The 17,500-nt window shown below is 45.2% G+C and overlaps 1 protein-coding gene across 7 annotated transcripts in view; it reads left to right on the plus strand.

Moving 5' to 3' along the window:
• LOC143514701 (RNA-binding motif, single-stranded-interacting protein 3-like) overlaps positions 1-17,500 on the plus strand; it is a 131,251-nt gene that overhangs the window by 32,214 nt on the left and 81,537 nt on the right. For all 7 annotated transcript variants that reach the window (XM_077006221.1, XM_077006224.1, XM_077006220.1 and 4 more), the window contains one exon: positions 2,185-2,243. In XM_077006221.1, coding sequence (XP_076862336.1) covers positions 2,185-2,243 — 59 coding nt within the window. The remainder of the gene's footprint in view (positions 1-2,184; positions 2,244-17,500) is intronic.

The raw sequence follows: 17,500 nt of genomic DNA on the forward strand, positions 1-17,500 counted from the left end.
CCGGACACCCTGTGGAGAAAACTAATTTCAGCAGTTCGTATTTGTGATCTCATTCTTTCGGTCACTACCCAGATCTCGTGACCATAGGTGAGAGCTGGAACATAGATTGACCAGTAAATCGAGAGCTTTGCCTTTTTGCTGAGCTCTCTCTTCACCAGAACGGTCCGATCTGCCTGTCAATCTCTTGTTCTATCCTTCCCTCCGCCAAGGCTGCCCTTTGTCACAGATTATGTTCATATCTTTTGTGGACAGAATTTCTCAGCGTAGCTAAGTGGTGGAGGGGGTTCAGTTTGGTGGCCTCAGGATTCCGTGTCTCCTTTGCAGATGACAAGGTCCTGTTGGCATCATCGGGCCAGGACCTACAGCTCTCGCTGGATCAGTTTGCAACCGAATCAGAGAATCAGCACCTCTAAAACTGAGACCATGGTACTCAGTCGGATAAGGGTGGAGTGCCCTCTCTGGGTCAGGAATGAGTCCTTGCCTCAAGTGGAAGAGTTCTAGTATCTCGGGTTCTTGTTCATGCGTGAGGGAAGGATGGAACTTTAAATTCCATACCCTTAATTCCCATAAACATTTCCAAAGACATAAATAAGCTTTTAATTACTTATTACAGAAATGTGCCACACTGCTAACATCAACATCCAGCCTTCATACTGATGACACAAAAGGCACATGAGAATGTTTACAATCAGAGTTTACATCAGAGTTGTATGATGGCCAAGAAAGTCAAAACATTTTTTTTTTTTTCGGAAACAAATTTACAAAAGTACAAACATATTTACAAGATGTATGACACTTTTACCAGTAGGCTATCGAAATAAATTTACAAACTGAAAGAGCACTTCCTGTGTGTTGTACCTGCCCTTTATGTCTGATTCTTCATTTGTAAATTTGTCTCAGTAGGCTATTGGTAAAAGTGCTGCACATCTTATACATTTGCCTTGCCCTTCTCGGTCACCATAGAGTTTAAATCTGGGTTTACATCAGAGTTTACATCAAGGTTTACATTTCAGCTCAGATGCGCACTCGGAACCAGACTAAACTGGACTTAGGCCTTTTGAAACAGAATAAATGAAACCCTCTTAAAACACAACCTGACTTGTGTACCAATGGCAGTGTTCCACATTCCTGACCGCCTGACTGGTTACAGGGACTGGTATTGGGTGTCTGCATTATCAGCTCCTGGATTTCATAATTTCCGCAGTCCCATGGTTGGTCAGATCAATCCCACTTCCCTGTGTTCCTGTGTAGAGCCACTCTGATTGGATGCTTGCCCATGAAGGAGGAAGCTGGGAGGCTTGTGGTGGTTCATCAGGAGATCATGGTTTGCCTGAATTTGCCTGAAACATGCAGCTCTCCTAGAAATTCCACAGCTGTGACACATTTTATACACAAAGAAATGTAGACCTGCTTAGGGCAGTTCATCTGCTAGCATGCGGGGGTGCTGTCAGTAATTGCAACTAAATGGAGAAGATGAAACTTTTTTAAAGTTTTAAGTGGATACATAGCAGAACTTTGTCCTGGACGGTGCTCCAAACACACAGACATGCACTCACAGAAACACACACTTACAGAAACATACACTCACAAACGCAAACACACACGCACAGAAATACACACTCACAAAAACACACAGATTCACACTCTCAGAAAAACACACACACACACACTCATAGAAACACTCACAGAAACACACTCACAAAAACACACTCACACTTCCTCAGTAGGCAGTAAATCAAATCAAATTTCCATTGTGCTGTGAGAAATAGCACTATTTTCTCCACTGAAGAAGAATATGGCAGGAAAAAACAGACACGCTCAAGCACACACACACTCTCACACTCTCACGGAGACGAGCCCATCTGATTACTTCTGCTGTCTCACACATCCAGAGCCCTGAAACACACAACACACTGACACTTGTACAAATACACAAGAACAGTGACATAGATACACCTAGACATCCACACACACACAGACGTGTTAGGAACACACAGAGTGTGTAAAGAATTTCACACAAGGAAACGTGTGACTTTTGGATATTGTGTGTTTGTACAAATTTGGAATTGGTGGTTCTATTTTTGAATGTGCGTTCTGCTGCCTTTGTGATGTCCTGTAGTAAAAGTCCTTTTGTCCTTTCATATGTGTCTCTTCAGTGTCTAAATTAGTCTTGTTCCTCTGCAGCTATGGGAAGATCGTATCCACCAAAGCCATTCTGGACAAGAACACCAACCAGTGCAAAGGTAGAAAAACATCTCTCTTATAATACACACACACACACACACACACACACATACACACACACAACCATTCTGGACAAGAACACCAACCAGTGCAAAGGTAGAGGAACATCTCCCTTATAACACTAAAACACACACACACACACACACACACACACACACACACACACACACACACACACACACACACACACACACACACACACACACACAATAATTCCGGACAAGAACACCCACCTTTGCAAAGGTAAAGGAACATCTCTCTTATAACATTAACATGCACACACAACACACACACACACACACTGAGAGCTGAGTCAGCTTACTTCGTAGGTGTGAGGAGTCTAGCCCAAGAGGATATATGTTGTTTTTTGTTTGTGTGTGTGTGTGTGTGTGTGTGTGTGTGTGTGTGTGTGTGTGTGTGTGTGTGTGTGTGTGTGTGTGCGCGTGCATGTGTGTGTGTGTGTATGTGATGTTAGAATGAGTCATGGTGTGCCATCAGTGAACAGCAGACATCTGGCCATAATGCAGTATTTCATTGGGAATGAGCTTTAACGAGAGAGAGAGAGAGAAATGGAGAGAGGGAGTGAGAGAGGCAGATGGACAGAAACCCAGGCCAACACATTACATACCTCAGCCTTATAGATTATGTTGTCATTAAAATATTTATCATGCTTATTAAATGAAAAATAAAATATGTAGTTTTTTCAAATACTCTGTATTATAGAGTAGCTCCCTCTAATAGAATGGGTTCTAATTAGAACTCCCTCTAATAGAATGGGTTTGAATTAGAACTCACTCTAATAGAATGGGTTCTAATTAGAACTCTCTCCAAGAGAGTGGGGTGTCATTAGAATTCCTGTAATAGAACACTTCCTCTAAATATATATAGCACTTATGTGAGATGGTGGGGTGTGGGATGTCATCGCTAGTCTGTTCTGGTTTATAACACTAATAGAACGTTCTGTGAGATCAGTCCAGGCCCTCGTCTCCTGAGAGACCACTTTCTAAGACAGCACTAACCACTGGCTGGTACAACACTAACCCCTGGCTGGTTCAAGACTAACCCCTGGCTGGTACAACACTAACCCCTGGCTGGTACAACACTAACCCTGAGTGGTACAACACTAATCCCTGGCTGGTGCAACACTAACCCCTGGCTGGTACAACACTAACCCCTGGCTGGTGCAACACTAACCCCTGGCTGGTACAACACTAACCCCTGGCTGGTACAACACTAACCTCTGGGTGGTGCAACACTAACCCCTGGGTGGTACAACACTAACCCCTGGGTGGTACAACACTAACCCCTGGGTGGTACAACACTAACCTCTGGGTGGTGCAACACTAACCCCTGGCTGGTACAACACTAACCCCTAGATTTTAGAACATTCCTCCTTTCTGCTGTTTTGGGAGTTTTTGTTCAAGCATGTTGAGCTTGGAGTTTGTTTCATAATAGACAAGTAATTCACAACAGGCATGGCAACGTTAGTGCTGCTAATGAGTTATGGGAAGTGAAAGACCAATTTAAGATTGTGGGTTTTTGATTGAACTCTAAGAAATGATATGATTGTGGCCTGGTTGCTATGCCGATGTGGCTGTGTTGCATCATTAGACTACGTGTTAGCGCCCTGTTCAGTGTCTCCCAGAACCTCTGCAGTAAGTTAGCAAATATTCCAAACACGTGTCTTGCCATCTTGTTTGAGAATACACACCCAGTGCCAGTCAGACACTCATTCTGAATACTCTAGCATGTGTGTGGAGAGACCAGAGAAGGCCATTTCCAGAATAGCTATTTAATTCAACGACTCACACACAGACACAGAAGAGGGAAGATGTGCTGTGCTCGAGTGTCCTTGGGGGTGGGAGCTGCCAAAGGTGCCATCTGTAAGCCCTGGAACAGCCCGGAACATCCTGGAACAGCCTGGAACAGCCTGGAAAATCCTGGAATATCCCGGAACATCCCTCAAACACCCTGTAACACCCTGTAACACCCCGTAACACATCCCTGGAACAGCCTGGAACATCCTGGAACATCCCTCGAACACCCCATAACACCCCAAAAACATCCTGGAACAGCCTGCAACAACCCGGAACATCCCTGGAACAGCCCAGAACAGCCTGGAGCTGCAGTTGACGTGGTGGTTATGAATGGCCAGTGTTGGGAACGTTACTTTAAAAAAGTAATTATAGTTACTCACTACTTGTTCAAAAAAGTAACTGAGTTAGTAACTGAATTACTCTATAATAAAAGTAACTCGTTACCAGGGAAATAACTATTTGAATTACAGTTAAAAAAAAAGTTATATGCCAATGAATAAGGATTTTTTGAAAAAGAAAGTTTTCTCAGTCAGTTGAAATGAGTAGATCAGAAAAGTGATTAACTTTTGATATTTATTGCACATCAACAGACCAGTGCAGGATAAAATCCTTTAAAATCCCAAATCTTTGTAAAAAAAAAAAAAAAAACAAAAAAAAAAAGCAAAAGTAACCAGTTACACTATATAAAGTGCATTTACATCTATCAAATTAAATTCTCTCAACCTGAGACAACTGGGTTGTTCACAACAAAAGTAAACTTAACAATAAAACCTCTATTCTTAATTAAATAAATCAAATACCCAGTCTGGTAGACATTCAGGAACTTCAAGTATTTTCTTAAATAATGTTTATATCGCCACCTTAAAAATGCAAATTTTTCTTCGGCTTGCTCCTGACTTGCCATTTCTGCCTCTTCTCTGTTTGTGCCATGTATCACTGGTGTGCTTCGGCGCGCATATAAAAACACTGGCTCTGATTGGCTACCATAATGCTGCCTTAGCCAATCGCTTACTGACTTGTTAAGTTAAACAGGTGTTACACTGAGAACTGTGACCTATTGAGATTTGTTACTCCCCACTAGCCTGTTATTATTATAACTGCTTATTATTATCCCGTTACTGACAAAATGACGCCGTTACCTAACGCCGTTATTTTTAACGGCGTTATTCGCAACACTGTGAATGGCAAAGGCAGGTTTTGATGATGGGATGGAGACTGTGATGGGGCGGACATCTCTTTGTTCTTCTTGGCTTGCTGTGGAAGTACAAAGCAGAGGTGGGGACTCGAGTCACATGACTTGGACTCGAGTCAGACTCGAGTCATTAATATTAAGACTTTTGACTTGACTTGAAAAAATATTCAGAGACTTAGACTTGACTTGGACTTTTACACCAATAACTTGGGACTTGAATTGGACTTGAACCTGTTTACTTGCAAAGACTTGATTTTTTTTTACCCCAAATCTAAATTTTAAAACGCATATTAATATTTATAAAGTGCGCCCCATTAATTTCATTTTCGTCCTTCTGACGCAGACCGGCATTACACCAGATTCTGTGACCGTCGAATTTTGTGACCACAGGGGGCGCTATTTCACAGTTTCTGTTCAGAGGCACAAACGCTTTACGAATGCTACGTAAACTACGCTGATGCACTTTCTTTACTCGTTTTGTTGGTGTCCACGAGCCAAAATATGACAGATGTTTATATTTACATTTATCGTCACTTAATTACATAAATGTACTTAAACAAGATTTACCATCCCCTCACCATTGCAGCCAACAAAGAAATCATGAATGGGATGTACAGGTGAGCCTTTTTAACTGGGGTCACCAATTCTGACGGCAGCCATCAGAATATGTGACCCCACTGAATCTCCAGGTAACAATAGTAGCCTACACCGTGACCCCACAATAACAGAAAACAATGAAAAATAACCCTAACCTTTTATTAGTCTATATTTAAACATTTTATCCAAATGTTTAGAATAACCATTCATATGACAGCATCTTGCTTACGATGAAGCTTGCTATTTTTGTGTAAAATGATGTAACGAAACATTCTTGTTTAAGTACATTTATGTAATTAAGAGAAGATAAAATGTAAATGATCTGTCATCTTTTGGCTGGCGGACACCAACAAAACGAGTAAAGAAACGCATCAGCGTAGCATTCGTAAAGAGCTGGTGCCTGTAAAAAAAAAAAGACTCAAAAGGACTTGAAATTCCAAGTTTGAGACTTGGGACTTGACTTGACGGTTGCTTGTCTTGACTCGAGACTTGACTTGAGTTGACTGTCTTTGCTTGAGACTTGACTCGGGACTTGAGGATAAAGACTTGGACTTACTTGAGACTTGCAAAACACTGACTTGGTCCCACCTCTGGTACAAAGCATCAGGTCCCACTCTGGTTATGGACAGCAGAAATAAGGTCTTACTGGCAGCCGCAATCTTCTGACAAGCAGACCAAATGGAAGGAGGGAATTACCCATCTGAGCTAAGCACCAAGACAACCATAAAAATCAATGTTTTAAATATTCAGCTAAATAAATATGCGGAGAAGCCCATGGCATTGTGGGAGAATCCAGTGTTCTCCTCTCTGTTCCCCTACCTGGCCAACAGCCACAAATCTGTGTCAAACATCATGTTTGCTGAGATACTGCAGCATCCTATCAGTTCTACAATCTTAAATCTTAATCTTAAATCTTGACTAAAGAGGAGTACCACATGGACATGTGTTGTTTAGGAGGAGACTACATCAGACAGTCACATAATGTTTACAAGTGTCTACATGTTAGATATCTGCCTTCCTGTTGCAACAAAATGACATCTAGGTACACTGAAAATGACTTGACATCATCCTACAAACTGTGTGCATATGGAAGTGTGAGTTTCACATACATCTCTCTCTGTATTTCTTTTTGTTTCCTTGTCACTTTCCCCCTCTTCCTCTCTCCCTTTCTTTCCCTCCTTCTGTCTCTCTCTCCCTCTCTCTCCCTCCCTCCCTCTCTATCCTTCTCTCTCTCATTTACATTCACATTTATGACATATAGCTCTTATTCAGTGCCACTTACAAACATGCCCTGGTTGTCTGCTCAGAGTATTCTAGCTAGTACAAATAGATTTGGACCCAAAAATACCCTGAGCTGGGACACCACCAGGACCACCGTGAGTGTTGAGCCCTAGAATGAGAGCTGAAGCTCAACACAGAACACAAAAACTTCAAGAGCAATTACTGAACAAGTCAGCAGACAGACATACAAGTATAAAACACATACAAGAATATAAAAGGGCCTAACGAAGTTTAAATAGTGTTTTACAAAGAGATGACAGCTCTCAGTTCTCTGGGTGTAGGAGTCTATGCATGTCTTCCAGCAGTCTTTATTTGATGTCTGGAGGACATAGGCAGAGCCAAAGCAGGGTTTGGGGTAGCACTGGATCCCCCTGAAATCTGATTGGACACCGCAGGTGTCACCCCGGATGACTGCAGGGCTCTGAAGTCTTATGCACTGGGTGTGAGACACATACAGTTAACACAGTTCACACACTCACACACTCCACACCGTCAGGGGTGGAAAGTAACTAATTACATTTACTCACATTACTGTAATTGAGTACTTTTTATGAGTAATTTGTAATTTTCTGAGTAGTTTTTGAAATATGTAATTTTTACTTTTACTTGAGTAAATTTTGACCCATGTAGTTTTACTTCACTACTTTTGAACGCCCTCACATTACTGAGTAAAAAAATATTGATAGTGAAAAATTAAATGCGGGCAATTGCGTGGCCTTGCCTTGCGCGCGCCCTTGCATTGCGCGCGCCCTTTCCATTGTCTCATAATCAGGTCATAATCTGGTGCACTTATTTCCAAAAGGATGAGATTGTTCTATCTTTAAATCTTCTATCTATCAGGTTCTGTGGGATCCTGTGGACATTTTATTGTGAAAAGTGGAATCCTGTGGGCACTGTATTTTGAATAGTTGGATCCTGTGAGCGTTTTAAATAGTGGAATCCTGTGCGTATTTTGTTTTATTTTGAGATGTGGGATCCTGTGGTCATTTTATATTTTATTTTGAGCTGTGGCAACCTGTGGGCATTTTATTGTGAATAGTTGGATCCGGTGGGCACTGTATTTTGAATTGTGGGATCCTATGAGCATTTTTAAATTTTTGATGTGGGATCCTGTGGGCATTTTATTGTGAGTAGTGGAATCCTGTTGCATTTTAGTTTGATTTGTGGCATCTTGTGGGCATCTAATTTTGTGTGCATTTTGTTTTTTGAATAATTTGTTATTTAAATTTCTTTATTCTTATCATTGTGTTGTCCGTTGGACAATAGGACTGAAAATAGTTTGCACTTTATGGTACAGGTTGTGACTGCCCTTGTGCTGTGAGGAAGTATGTTCCTGAGCCCAGCTGATCTTTTACAAGTGTGGATGTGCACTTAAATATGCTTTGAAATTGATTAAAACAACTTGTGTTGAATTTGGTTCATGATTCATCCATGCATTAAATAACTGAAAGTAACTAAGTAACTTTTACTCAAATTACATTTTAAATGAAATAATTTTGTACTTTTACTCGAGTAAATTTTGAGATGGGTAATTTTACTTTTACTCTGAGTAGATTTTAGGCAAAGTAATGATACTTTTACTCAATTACAATTTTTCAGTACTCTTTCCACCTCTGCACACCGTGTATCTCTCACAAACAGAAGTTACTAGGACAACAAGGTGCACCACTTTTTTTCTTTAACTGTGAACAAAGAGCAAAGCATCAAGCAGTTTCCTGCAGAGTTTCAAAAGAAGCTTGAAGCTACACACCAGTCAATACATTGACAAATGTAGCTACTCAACAGCCAATCAAAAAGTAGCAACATTGTATCAGGGTACCATCCCCCCATTGCATGCATATACATACAATTTTGAATATTCAGTGTCGTAGTCTGAGCCCCTCCTAAAATACCTCTGCCCACCCCAATGCTAAAAGGCTAGCTCCGCCCTGCTGAAGGGGTCAAGACACAGATTGCATATTGTCTTTACGTAGGAGGGAGCAGGTCCATATTTGGCTTTTTTTATCAGCATTAGAGTTTTAAACCTCTTTCAAGCTGGTAAAGGAAGCCATTGAAACAAACGGAACAGTGGAGTGACACTGGTAAATAGAACAATGGGGGGAGCAGGAGTGGGGATCTACCACAAGGTGCAGGAGTGGGGATCTACCTCAAGGTGCAAGAGTGGGGATCTACCACAAAGTGCAGGTGTGGGGATCTACCACCAGGACGTGCAGGAGTGGGGATCTTCACAAAGTGCAGGAGTGGGGATCTACCACCAGGACATGCAGGAGTGGGTATCTACCACCAGGACGTGCAGGAGTGGGATCTACCACAAGGTGCAGGATTGGAGATATACCACAAGGGGCAGGAGTGGGGATCTACCACAAGGTGCAGGAGTGGGGACCTATCACAAGATGCAGGAGTGGGGATCTACAACAAGGTGCAGGAGTGGGGATCTACCACATTGTGCAGGAGTGGGGATCTACCACAAGGTGCAGGAGTGGGTATCTACCACCAGGACATGCAGGAGTGGGGATCTACCACCAGGACATGCAGGAGTTGGTATCTACCACCAGGATGTGCAGGAGTGGGGATCTACCACCAGGACATGCAGGAGTGGGGGTCTACCACAAGGTGCAGGATTGGAGATCTACCACAAGGGGCAGGTGTGGGGATCTACAACAAGGTGCAGGAGTGGGGATCTACCACCAGGACATGCAGGAGTGGGTATCTACCACCAGGACATGCAGAAGTGGGGATCTACCACCAGGACATGCAGGAGTGGGATCTACCACAAGGTGCAGGATTGGAGATCTACCACACAGTGCAGGAGTAGGGATCTACCACAAGGTGCAGGAGTGGGGATCTACCACAAGGTGCAGGAGTGGGGATCTTCACAAAGTGCAGGAGTGGGGATCTACTGCCAGGACATGCAGAAGTGGGGATCTACCACCAGGACATGCAGGAGTGGGATCTACCACAAGGTGCAGGATTGGAGATCTACCACACGGTGCAGGAGTGGGGATCTACCACAATGTGCAGGAGTGGGGACCTACCACAAGATGCAGGAGTTGGGATCTACAACAAAGTGCAGGAGTGGGGATCTACCACATTGTGCAGGAGTTGGGATCTACCACAAGGTGCAGGATTGGGGACCTACCACAAGGTGCAGGAGTGGGGATCTACCACAATGTGCAGGAGTGGGGATCTACCACAAAATGCAAGAGTGGGGATCTACCACAAAGTGCAGGTGTGGGGATCTACCACAAGGTGCAGGAGTGGGGATCTACCCCAAGGTGCAGGAGTGGGGATCTACCACAAGGTGCCGGAGTGGGGATCTACCACCAGGACATGCAGGAGTGGGGATCTACCACAAGGTGCAGGATTGGAGATCTTCACAAAGTGCAGGAGTGGGGATCTACCACCAGGACATGCAGGAGTGGGATCTACCACAAGGTGCAGGATTGGAGATCTACCACACGGTGCAGGAGTGGGGATCTACCACAAGGTGCAGGAGTGGGGACCTACCACAAGATGCAGGAGTTGTGATCTACAACAAGGTGCAGGAGTGGGGATCTACCACATTGTGCAGGAGTTGGGATCTACCACAAGGTGCAGGATTGGGGACCTACCACAAGGTGCAGGAGTGGGGACCTACCACAAGGTGCAGGAGTGGGGATCTACCACAAGGTGCAGGAGTGGAGGTCTTCCACCAGGACATGCAAGAGTGGGGATCTACCACCAGGACATGCAGAAGTGGGGATATACCACCAGGACATGCAGGAGTGGGATCTACCACAAGGTGCAGGATTGGAGATCTACCACACGGTGCAGGAGTGGGGATCTACCACAAGGTGCAGGAGTGGGGACCTACCACAAGATGCAGGAGTTGGGATCTACAAGGTGCAGGAGTGGGGATCTACCACATTGTGCAGGAGTTAGGATCTACCACAAGGTGCAGGATTGGGGACCTACCACAAGGTGCAGGAGTGGGGACCTACCACAAGGTGCAGGAGTGGGGATCTACCACCAGGACGTGCAGGAGTGGGGATCTACCACATTGTGCAGGAGTTGGGATCTACCACGAGGTGCAGGATTGGGGACCTACCACAAGGTGCAGGAGTGGGGATCTACCACAATGTGCAGGAGTGGGGATCTACCACCAGGACGTGCAGGAGTGGGGATCTACCACAAAATGCAAGAGTGGGGATCTACCACAAAGTGCAGGTGTGGGGATCTACCACAAGGTGCAGGAGTGGGGATCTACCCCAAGGTGCAGGAGTGGGGATCTACCACAAGGTGCCGGAGTGGGGATCTTCACAAAGTGCAGGAGTGGGGATCTACCACCAGGACATGCAGGAGTGGGGATCTACCACAAGGTGCAGGATTGGAGATCTTCACAAAGTGCAGGAGTGGGGATCTACCACCAGGACATGCAGAAGTGGGGATCTACCACCAGGACATGCAGGAGTGGGATCTACCACAAGGTGCAGGATTGGAGATCTACCACAAGGTGCAGGAGTGGGGACCTACCACAAGGTGCAGGAGTGGGGATCTACCACAAGGTGCAGGAGTGGAGGTCTTCCACCAGGACATGCAAGAGTGGGGATCTACCACCAGGACATGCAGAAGTGGGGATCTACCACCAGGACATGCAGGAGTGGGATCTACCACAAGGTGCAGGATTGGAGATCTACCACACGGTGCAGGAGTGGGGATCTACCACAAGGTGCAGGAGTGGGGATCTTCACAAAGTGCAGGAGTGGGGATCTACCACCAGGACATGCAGGAGTGGGGATCTACCACAAGGTGCAGGATTGGAGATCTTCACAAAGTGCAGGAGTGGGGATCTACCACCAGGACATGCAGAAGTGGGGATCTACCACCAGGACATGCAGGAGTGAGATCTACCACAAGGTGCAGGATTGGAGATCTACCACACGGTGCAGGGGTGGGGATCTACCACAAGGTGCAGGTGTGTGGATCTACCACAAGGACAAGCAGGAGTGGGAATCTAACACTAGGATGTGCAGGAGTGGGGATCTACTGCAAGGTGCAGGAGTGGGGATCTACCACAAGGTGCAGGAGTGGGGACTTACCACAAGATGCAGGAGTGGGGATCTACCACAAGGTGCAGGAGTGGGGACCTACCACAAGATGCAGGAGTGGGGACCTACCATAAGATGCAGGAGTGGGGATCTACAACAAGGTGCAGGAGTGGGGATCTACCACATTGTGCAGGAGTGGGGATCTACCACAATGTGCAGGAGTGGGGATCTACCACCAGGACGTGCAGGAGTGGGGATCTACCACCAGGACGTGCAGGAGTGGGGATCTACCACCAGGACATGCAGGAGTGGGGATCTACCACAAGGTGCAGGTGTGGGAATCTACCACCAGGATGTGCAGGAGTGGGGATCTACCACCAGGACGTGCAGGAGTGGGGATCTACCACAAGGTGCAGGAGTGGGGATCCACCATGGAGTGCAGGAGTGGAGTCTTGAGATAACAAGAGACTGAGCAAATGCCAGGCTGATGCCCCTGGAGAAGAGGGTGACTTCTCCCAGAGCTGGAGAGGAGAAACTTGCACTGTGTCAAAGCTCTCCCTCTTCCTGTCTGTCTCTCCCACTTCATGTCTGCCTCTCCCTCTTCCTGACTTTCCTCTGTCTCTTCATCTTCCTGTCTTTCTCTCCCTCTTCCTGTCATTCTCTCCTATTCCTGTCTTTCTCTTCCTTGCTTTCTCTCTCCTTCCTTTATCTGTCTCTCTTGCTCTCTGCAGTTACAAAGGACATAATAGATTGGATTATTCCTTGAGTTTGGTTTGGTTTCCATGGGGTTCCGCCCTGATTGTTGCTGAGGAAACAGTCACCAGCAACACGTTACGTTCAATACCATGGACAGGAAGATAAAGAGAGAGATTGATGAAGAGAAGGATGATGAAGACAGGGACAGATGAAGCTGGATTTTAGTCAGATGGTTATACACCACTGCTCTCAGTTAGGACTAAAAAGAGTCTTCAGAGTATTTGTGAAGTCTTCATGAGAGTCTTCATGCTCTGCTGCCATTTGAAGGCGCGTCTATATCACTGTCTGACAGCATAGACCACAATACTGGTCTTACTCACTGTTCCTCACTGAAATATTACTGTTGACATTTGATTTGATACACACAAGCACACACATGCACACACAAACACACACACATGCACACACACAAAGACACATGCACATACAAAACCATTCATGTTACATATAGACTTGACTGGCTTAAGAGATTAAATTGTGTCTTTGCTTGATGTCTGTGTGATGTTTATATTAATTTAAGGATGAATGTCTGCAAAGATAAAATAATTACCATCTGAATGGTTAAACCTGAGGATATATCGATAATGGGATGTATTGATAACAGGATATATCGATAATGGAATGTATGGATAACAGGGTGTATTGATAAAGGGATGTATTGATAACAAGATGTATTGATAACGGGATGTATTGATAATGGGATGTATTGATAATGAGGTGTGTTAAAAACTGGATGTATTGATAATAAGATGTATTGATAACAGAATATATTTCGATAATGGAATGTATTGATAACAGGGTGCATTGATAAAGGGATGTATTGATAACAGGATATATCGATAATGGGATGTATTGATAAGTTGTATTGATAACAGGATGCATTGATAATGGGATGTATTGATAATGAGGTGTGTTACAAACTGGATGTATTGATAATGGGATGTATTGATAACAGACATGGCTAAGGAATGTAATCAGGCTTCTCATCAACAACTCAGCAGATATCAGGTTAATAGGACTTACTGGGATCCAGGAAACATAAACAGAATAAAATGCTCATATACCTGTCATAAAATGATATATCTATACCATAAATAGAGTTCAGTAATTTATGCATGGTGCAATTTACACAGTTGTCATTAAAATGCAGCAGTAAAAATATACTAATAAACTATAAATTGTAGACACTGTAGAATATTTCAGGCAGTACTTTTATTTTGAAGGGGAAAGTGCTATAAATATTCCCTTTAGTAAAACACTCACTCTGACATGCCCACTACATTAATGTACAGTAAGCACAGCTCTGCATTTGAGAGTGATTTACTGTTGTTAGTGTTCTCCTTACTGTGAGTGTGTGTGTGTGTGTGTGTGTGTGTGTGTGTGTGTGTGTGTGTGTGTGTGTGTGTGTGTGTGTGTGTGTGTGTGTGTGTGTGTGACCATGATGGTCAGCTCGAAGTGTTTATGCCTTCATGCTGGCTGACTCCACTCCAGGGTGTGTATGTGTGTGTGGTGGGGGTGATGCACGGGGAACCCCATTGGCTCCCTGCACTGTACTTCCTGGAAACTGAGCGGCTCTTGGAGGCCCCGCTGGGTATCATTCTGGCTCTGTGACTGAGGCAGCCTAGAGCAGCGGGGTGGGGGAGGGGAGGAGGAGCTTTTACACGGCCGTTAACATCGCTGGGGGAGAGCAAGCACACACACACGCACGCAAACACGCGTGCAGACACACACACACGTGCACACACACACTCTGAGACGAGCCCCTGGCCACCAGCGCCTGGTGAAAGACGACCCACATGCTGACATCTCCCAGCATGCTGATCGAGTTAATTATCTGTTCCGCTCTCTCACCTCCACTGGCTCATATAATAAAATGATTGAATGGGGATGATTTTACTGCAGATGAGACTTTTCCCCAAGTGAGAGATGCTAGGCTCACGAGCCAAGAAACGAGAAAGAGTCTGTCTTGTTCTGTTTATCAGAAAGAACGAAAGAATGAAAGAGTCTTTCTTGTACTGTTTATCAGAAAGAACAAAAGAATGAGTCTGTCTCGTTCTGTGTATCAGAAAGAACGAAAGAATGACACATGAAATTCATGATACAAAAGGTTTTGTTGTTTGAACAGAAGAGAGAGAGACTGTGTGTGTGTGTGTGTGTGTGTGTGTGTGTGTGTGTGTGTGTGTGTGTGTGTGTGTGTGTGTGTGTGTGTGTGTGTGTGTGTGTGTGTGTGTGTGTGTGTGTGTGCAAGTGTGTGTTAAATGACCAAGCATTGTCACTGCCTGATGTTCTGATGTTCAGTTAAATGTTTCTGTCACTCTTCTGAGTTCTGCTCCTAGACCTGTGTGGATGGAGCTGCTGTAGATGACCTGTGTGGGTGGTGCTGTTGTGGATGACCTGTGTGGGTGGAGCTGTTGTAGATTACCTGTGTGGATGGTGTTGTTGTAGATGACCTGTGTGGGTGGAGCTGTTGTAGATGACCTGTGTGGGTGGAGTTGTTTAGATTACCTGTGTGGATGGAGCTGTTGTAGATGACCTGTGTGGGTTGAGCTGTTGTAGATGACATGTGTGGGTGGAGCTGTGTGGGTGGAGCTGTTGTAGATGACCTGTGTGGGTGGAGCAGTTGTAGATTACTTTTGTGGCTGGTGCTGTTGTGGATGACTTATGTGGGTGAGGCTGTTGTAGATTACCTGTGTGGGTGGTGCTGTTGTGGATAACTTATGTGGGTGGAGCTGTTGTGGATGACCTGTGTGGGTGGCGCTGTTGTAGATTACTTATGTGGGTGGAGCTGTTGTGAATGACCTGCGTGGGTGGCGCTGTTGTAGATTACTTATGTGGGTGGAGCTGTTGTAGATTACCTGTGTGGGTGGTGCTGTTGTGGATGACCTGTGTGGGTGGTGCTGTTGTGGATGACCTGTGTGGATGGAGCTGTTGTAGATGACCTGTGTGGAGGGTGCTGTTGTAGATGACCTGTGTGGGTGGAGCTGTGTGGATGGTGCTGTTGTAGATGTCATGTGTGGGTGGAGCTGTTATAGATGACCTGTGTGGGTGGAGTTGTTGTAGATGACCTGTGTGGATGGAGCTGTTGTAGATGACCTGTGTGGGTGGAGCTGTGTGGATGGTGCTGTTGTAGATGTCATGTGTGGGTGGAGCTGTTGTAGATGACCTGCTCCTGATTGGTTTCATGTCTTCTCCTCTTCAGCGGGAGTCTAGTGGAGATTTTGTGGAGATGTTGCTGTCACAGTAAAGGACACGAGGACGGAGCGTCTAAGGTGTCCTGCCGTACGCTGAACGTTCTGTCCTTCCTTGCAGTTAGGAGGGGCTGTTCTGCCTAGAGGGTCCTCCCTCTCTCTCTCTCTCTCTCTCTCTCTCTCTCTCTCTCTCTCTCTCTCTCTCTCTCTCACACACACACACTCACAGACATTCTCACCCTCCTGTGTCTTAACACACTTTCCAATATTTCAGTCTTCGGTGATTGATTTTGCTTTTGCTGACAATAAACCAATGAACAACAACAACAAAATAAAGCCGCTGAAACATCACTGGGGTTTTCACACAGTGGAATGACACACAGTGGAGTCCTGTGGAGCTCAGATTCTGTGGGTTTGCAGAAGAATGTGTTATTGTGGACTGGGGTCATTTCACTTGAGCCTCAGGGAGATCTGTCAGGTTGTCAATCACATCAGTCACATAGTATCTTGAGTAATCTCCGTCACGATTGGCCGCTCCTCACCTGTCCGTCATGTCTTTGTTTTGTGTTCCTTTGTTTTGGTCACACCCCATCATTTGGCTCTCTGTCCAGCATTATGGTTCTCGTCTGTGTCTAGTTTATGTCTTTGTTAGTTTGTTAGTTCATGTATTTGAACCCTGTGCCCTGTCTTCCAGGCTGTCTGTCTTTGTGATTATTCATGTCCCTGGTGTCTGGTATATTTGCTAACTTGTTTGATTGTTTTTCTCTGCTCTGCTTTGTTTTGTTACCCCATGACCCCCCTGATTAATGCACTAGTGTTTACATGTAAACACAACAGAATGTCAGAAGTGAGTGGTCAGGTGGTCAGTGAGATGATTTATCAGTGAGGTGATTTATCACATGATAAATCCTGCTGAAGTGCCTCAGAGGCACTCCTCTGTGAGACACTGCCCTCTGAGACACATCTCTCTTAGACACTCCTCCCTCAGACACTCCCCTTTTAGACACACCTCTCTCAGACACTCCCCTCTCTCACTCCCCTCTTAGACATACCTCTCTCAGACTCCCCTCTCTCACTCCCTTTTTAGACACACCTCTCTCAGACACTCCCCTCTTAGATACACCTCTCTCAGACATGCCCCTCTTAGACATGCCTCTCTCAGACACTCCCCTCTTAGACACGCCTCTCTCAGACTCTCCCCTCTTAGACACACCTCTCAGACACTCACCACTTAGACACGCCTCTCTCAGACACTCCCCCATTAGACACACCTCTCTCAGACACTCCCCTCTTAGACACGCCTCTCTCAGACTCTCCCCTCTTAGACACACCTCTCTCAGACTCTCCCCTCTTAGACACACCTCTCAGACACTCACCACTTAGACACGCCTCTCTCAG

The sequence above is a fragment of the Brachyhypopomus gauderio genome, chromosome 5 (genome assembly GCF_052324685.1).
Source record: "Brachyhypopomus gauderio isolate BG-103 chromosome 5, BGAUD_0.2, whole genome shotgun sequence".
Classification (NCBI taxonomy): domain Eukaryota; kingdom Metazoa; phylum Chordata; class Actinopteri; order Gymnotiformes; family Hypopomidae; genus Brachyhypopomus; species Brachyhypopomus gauderio.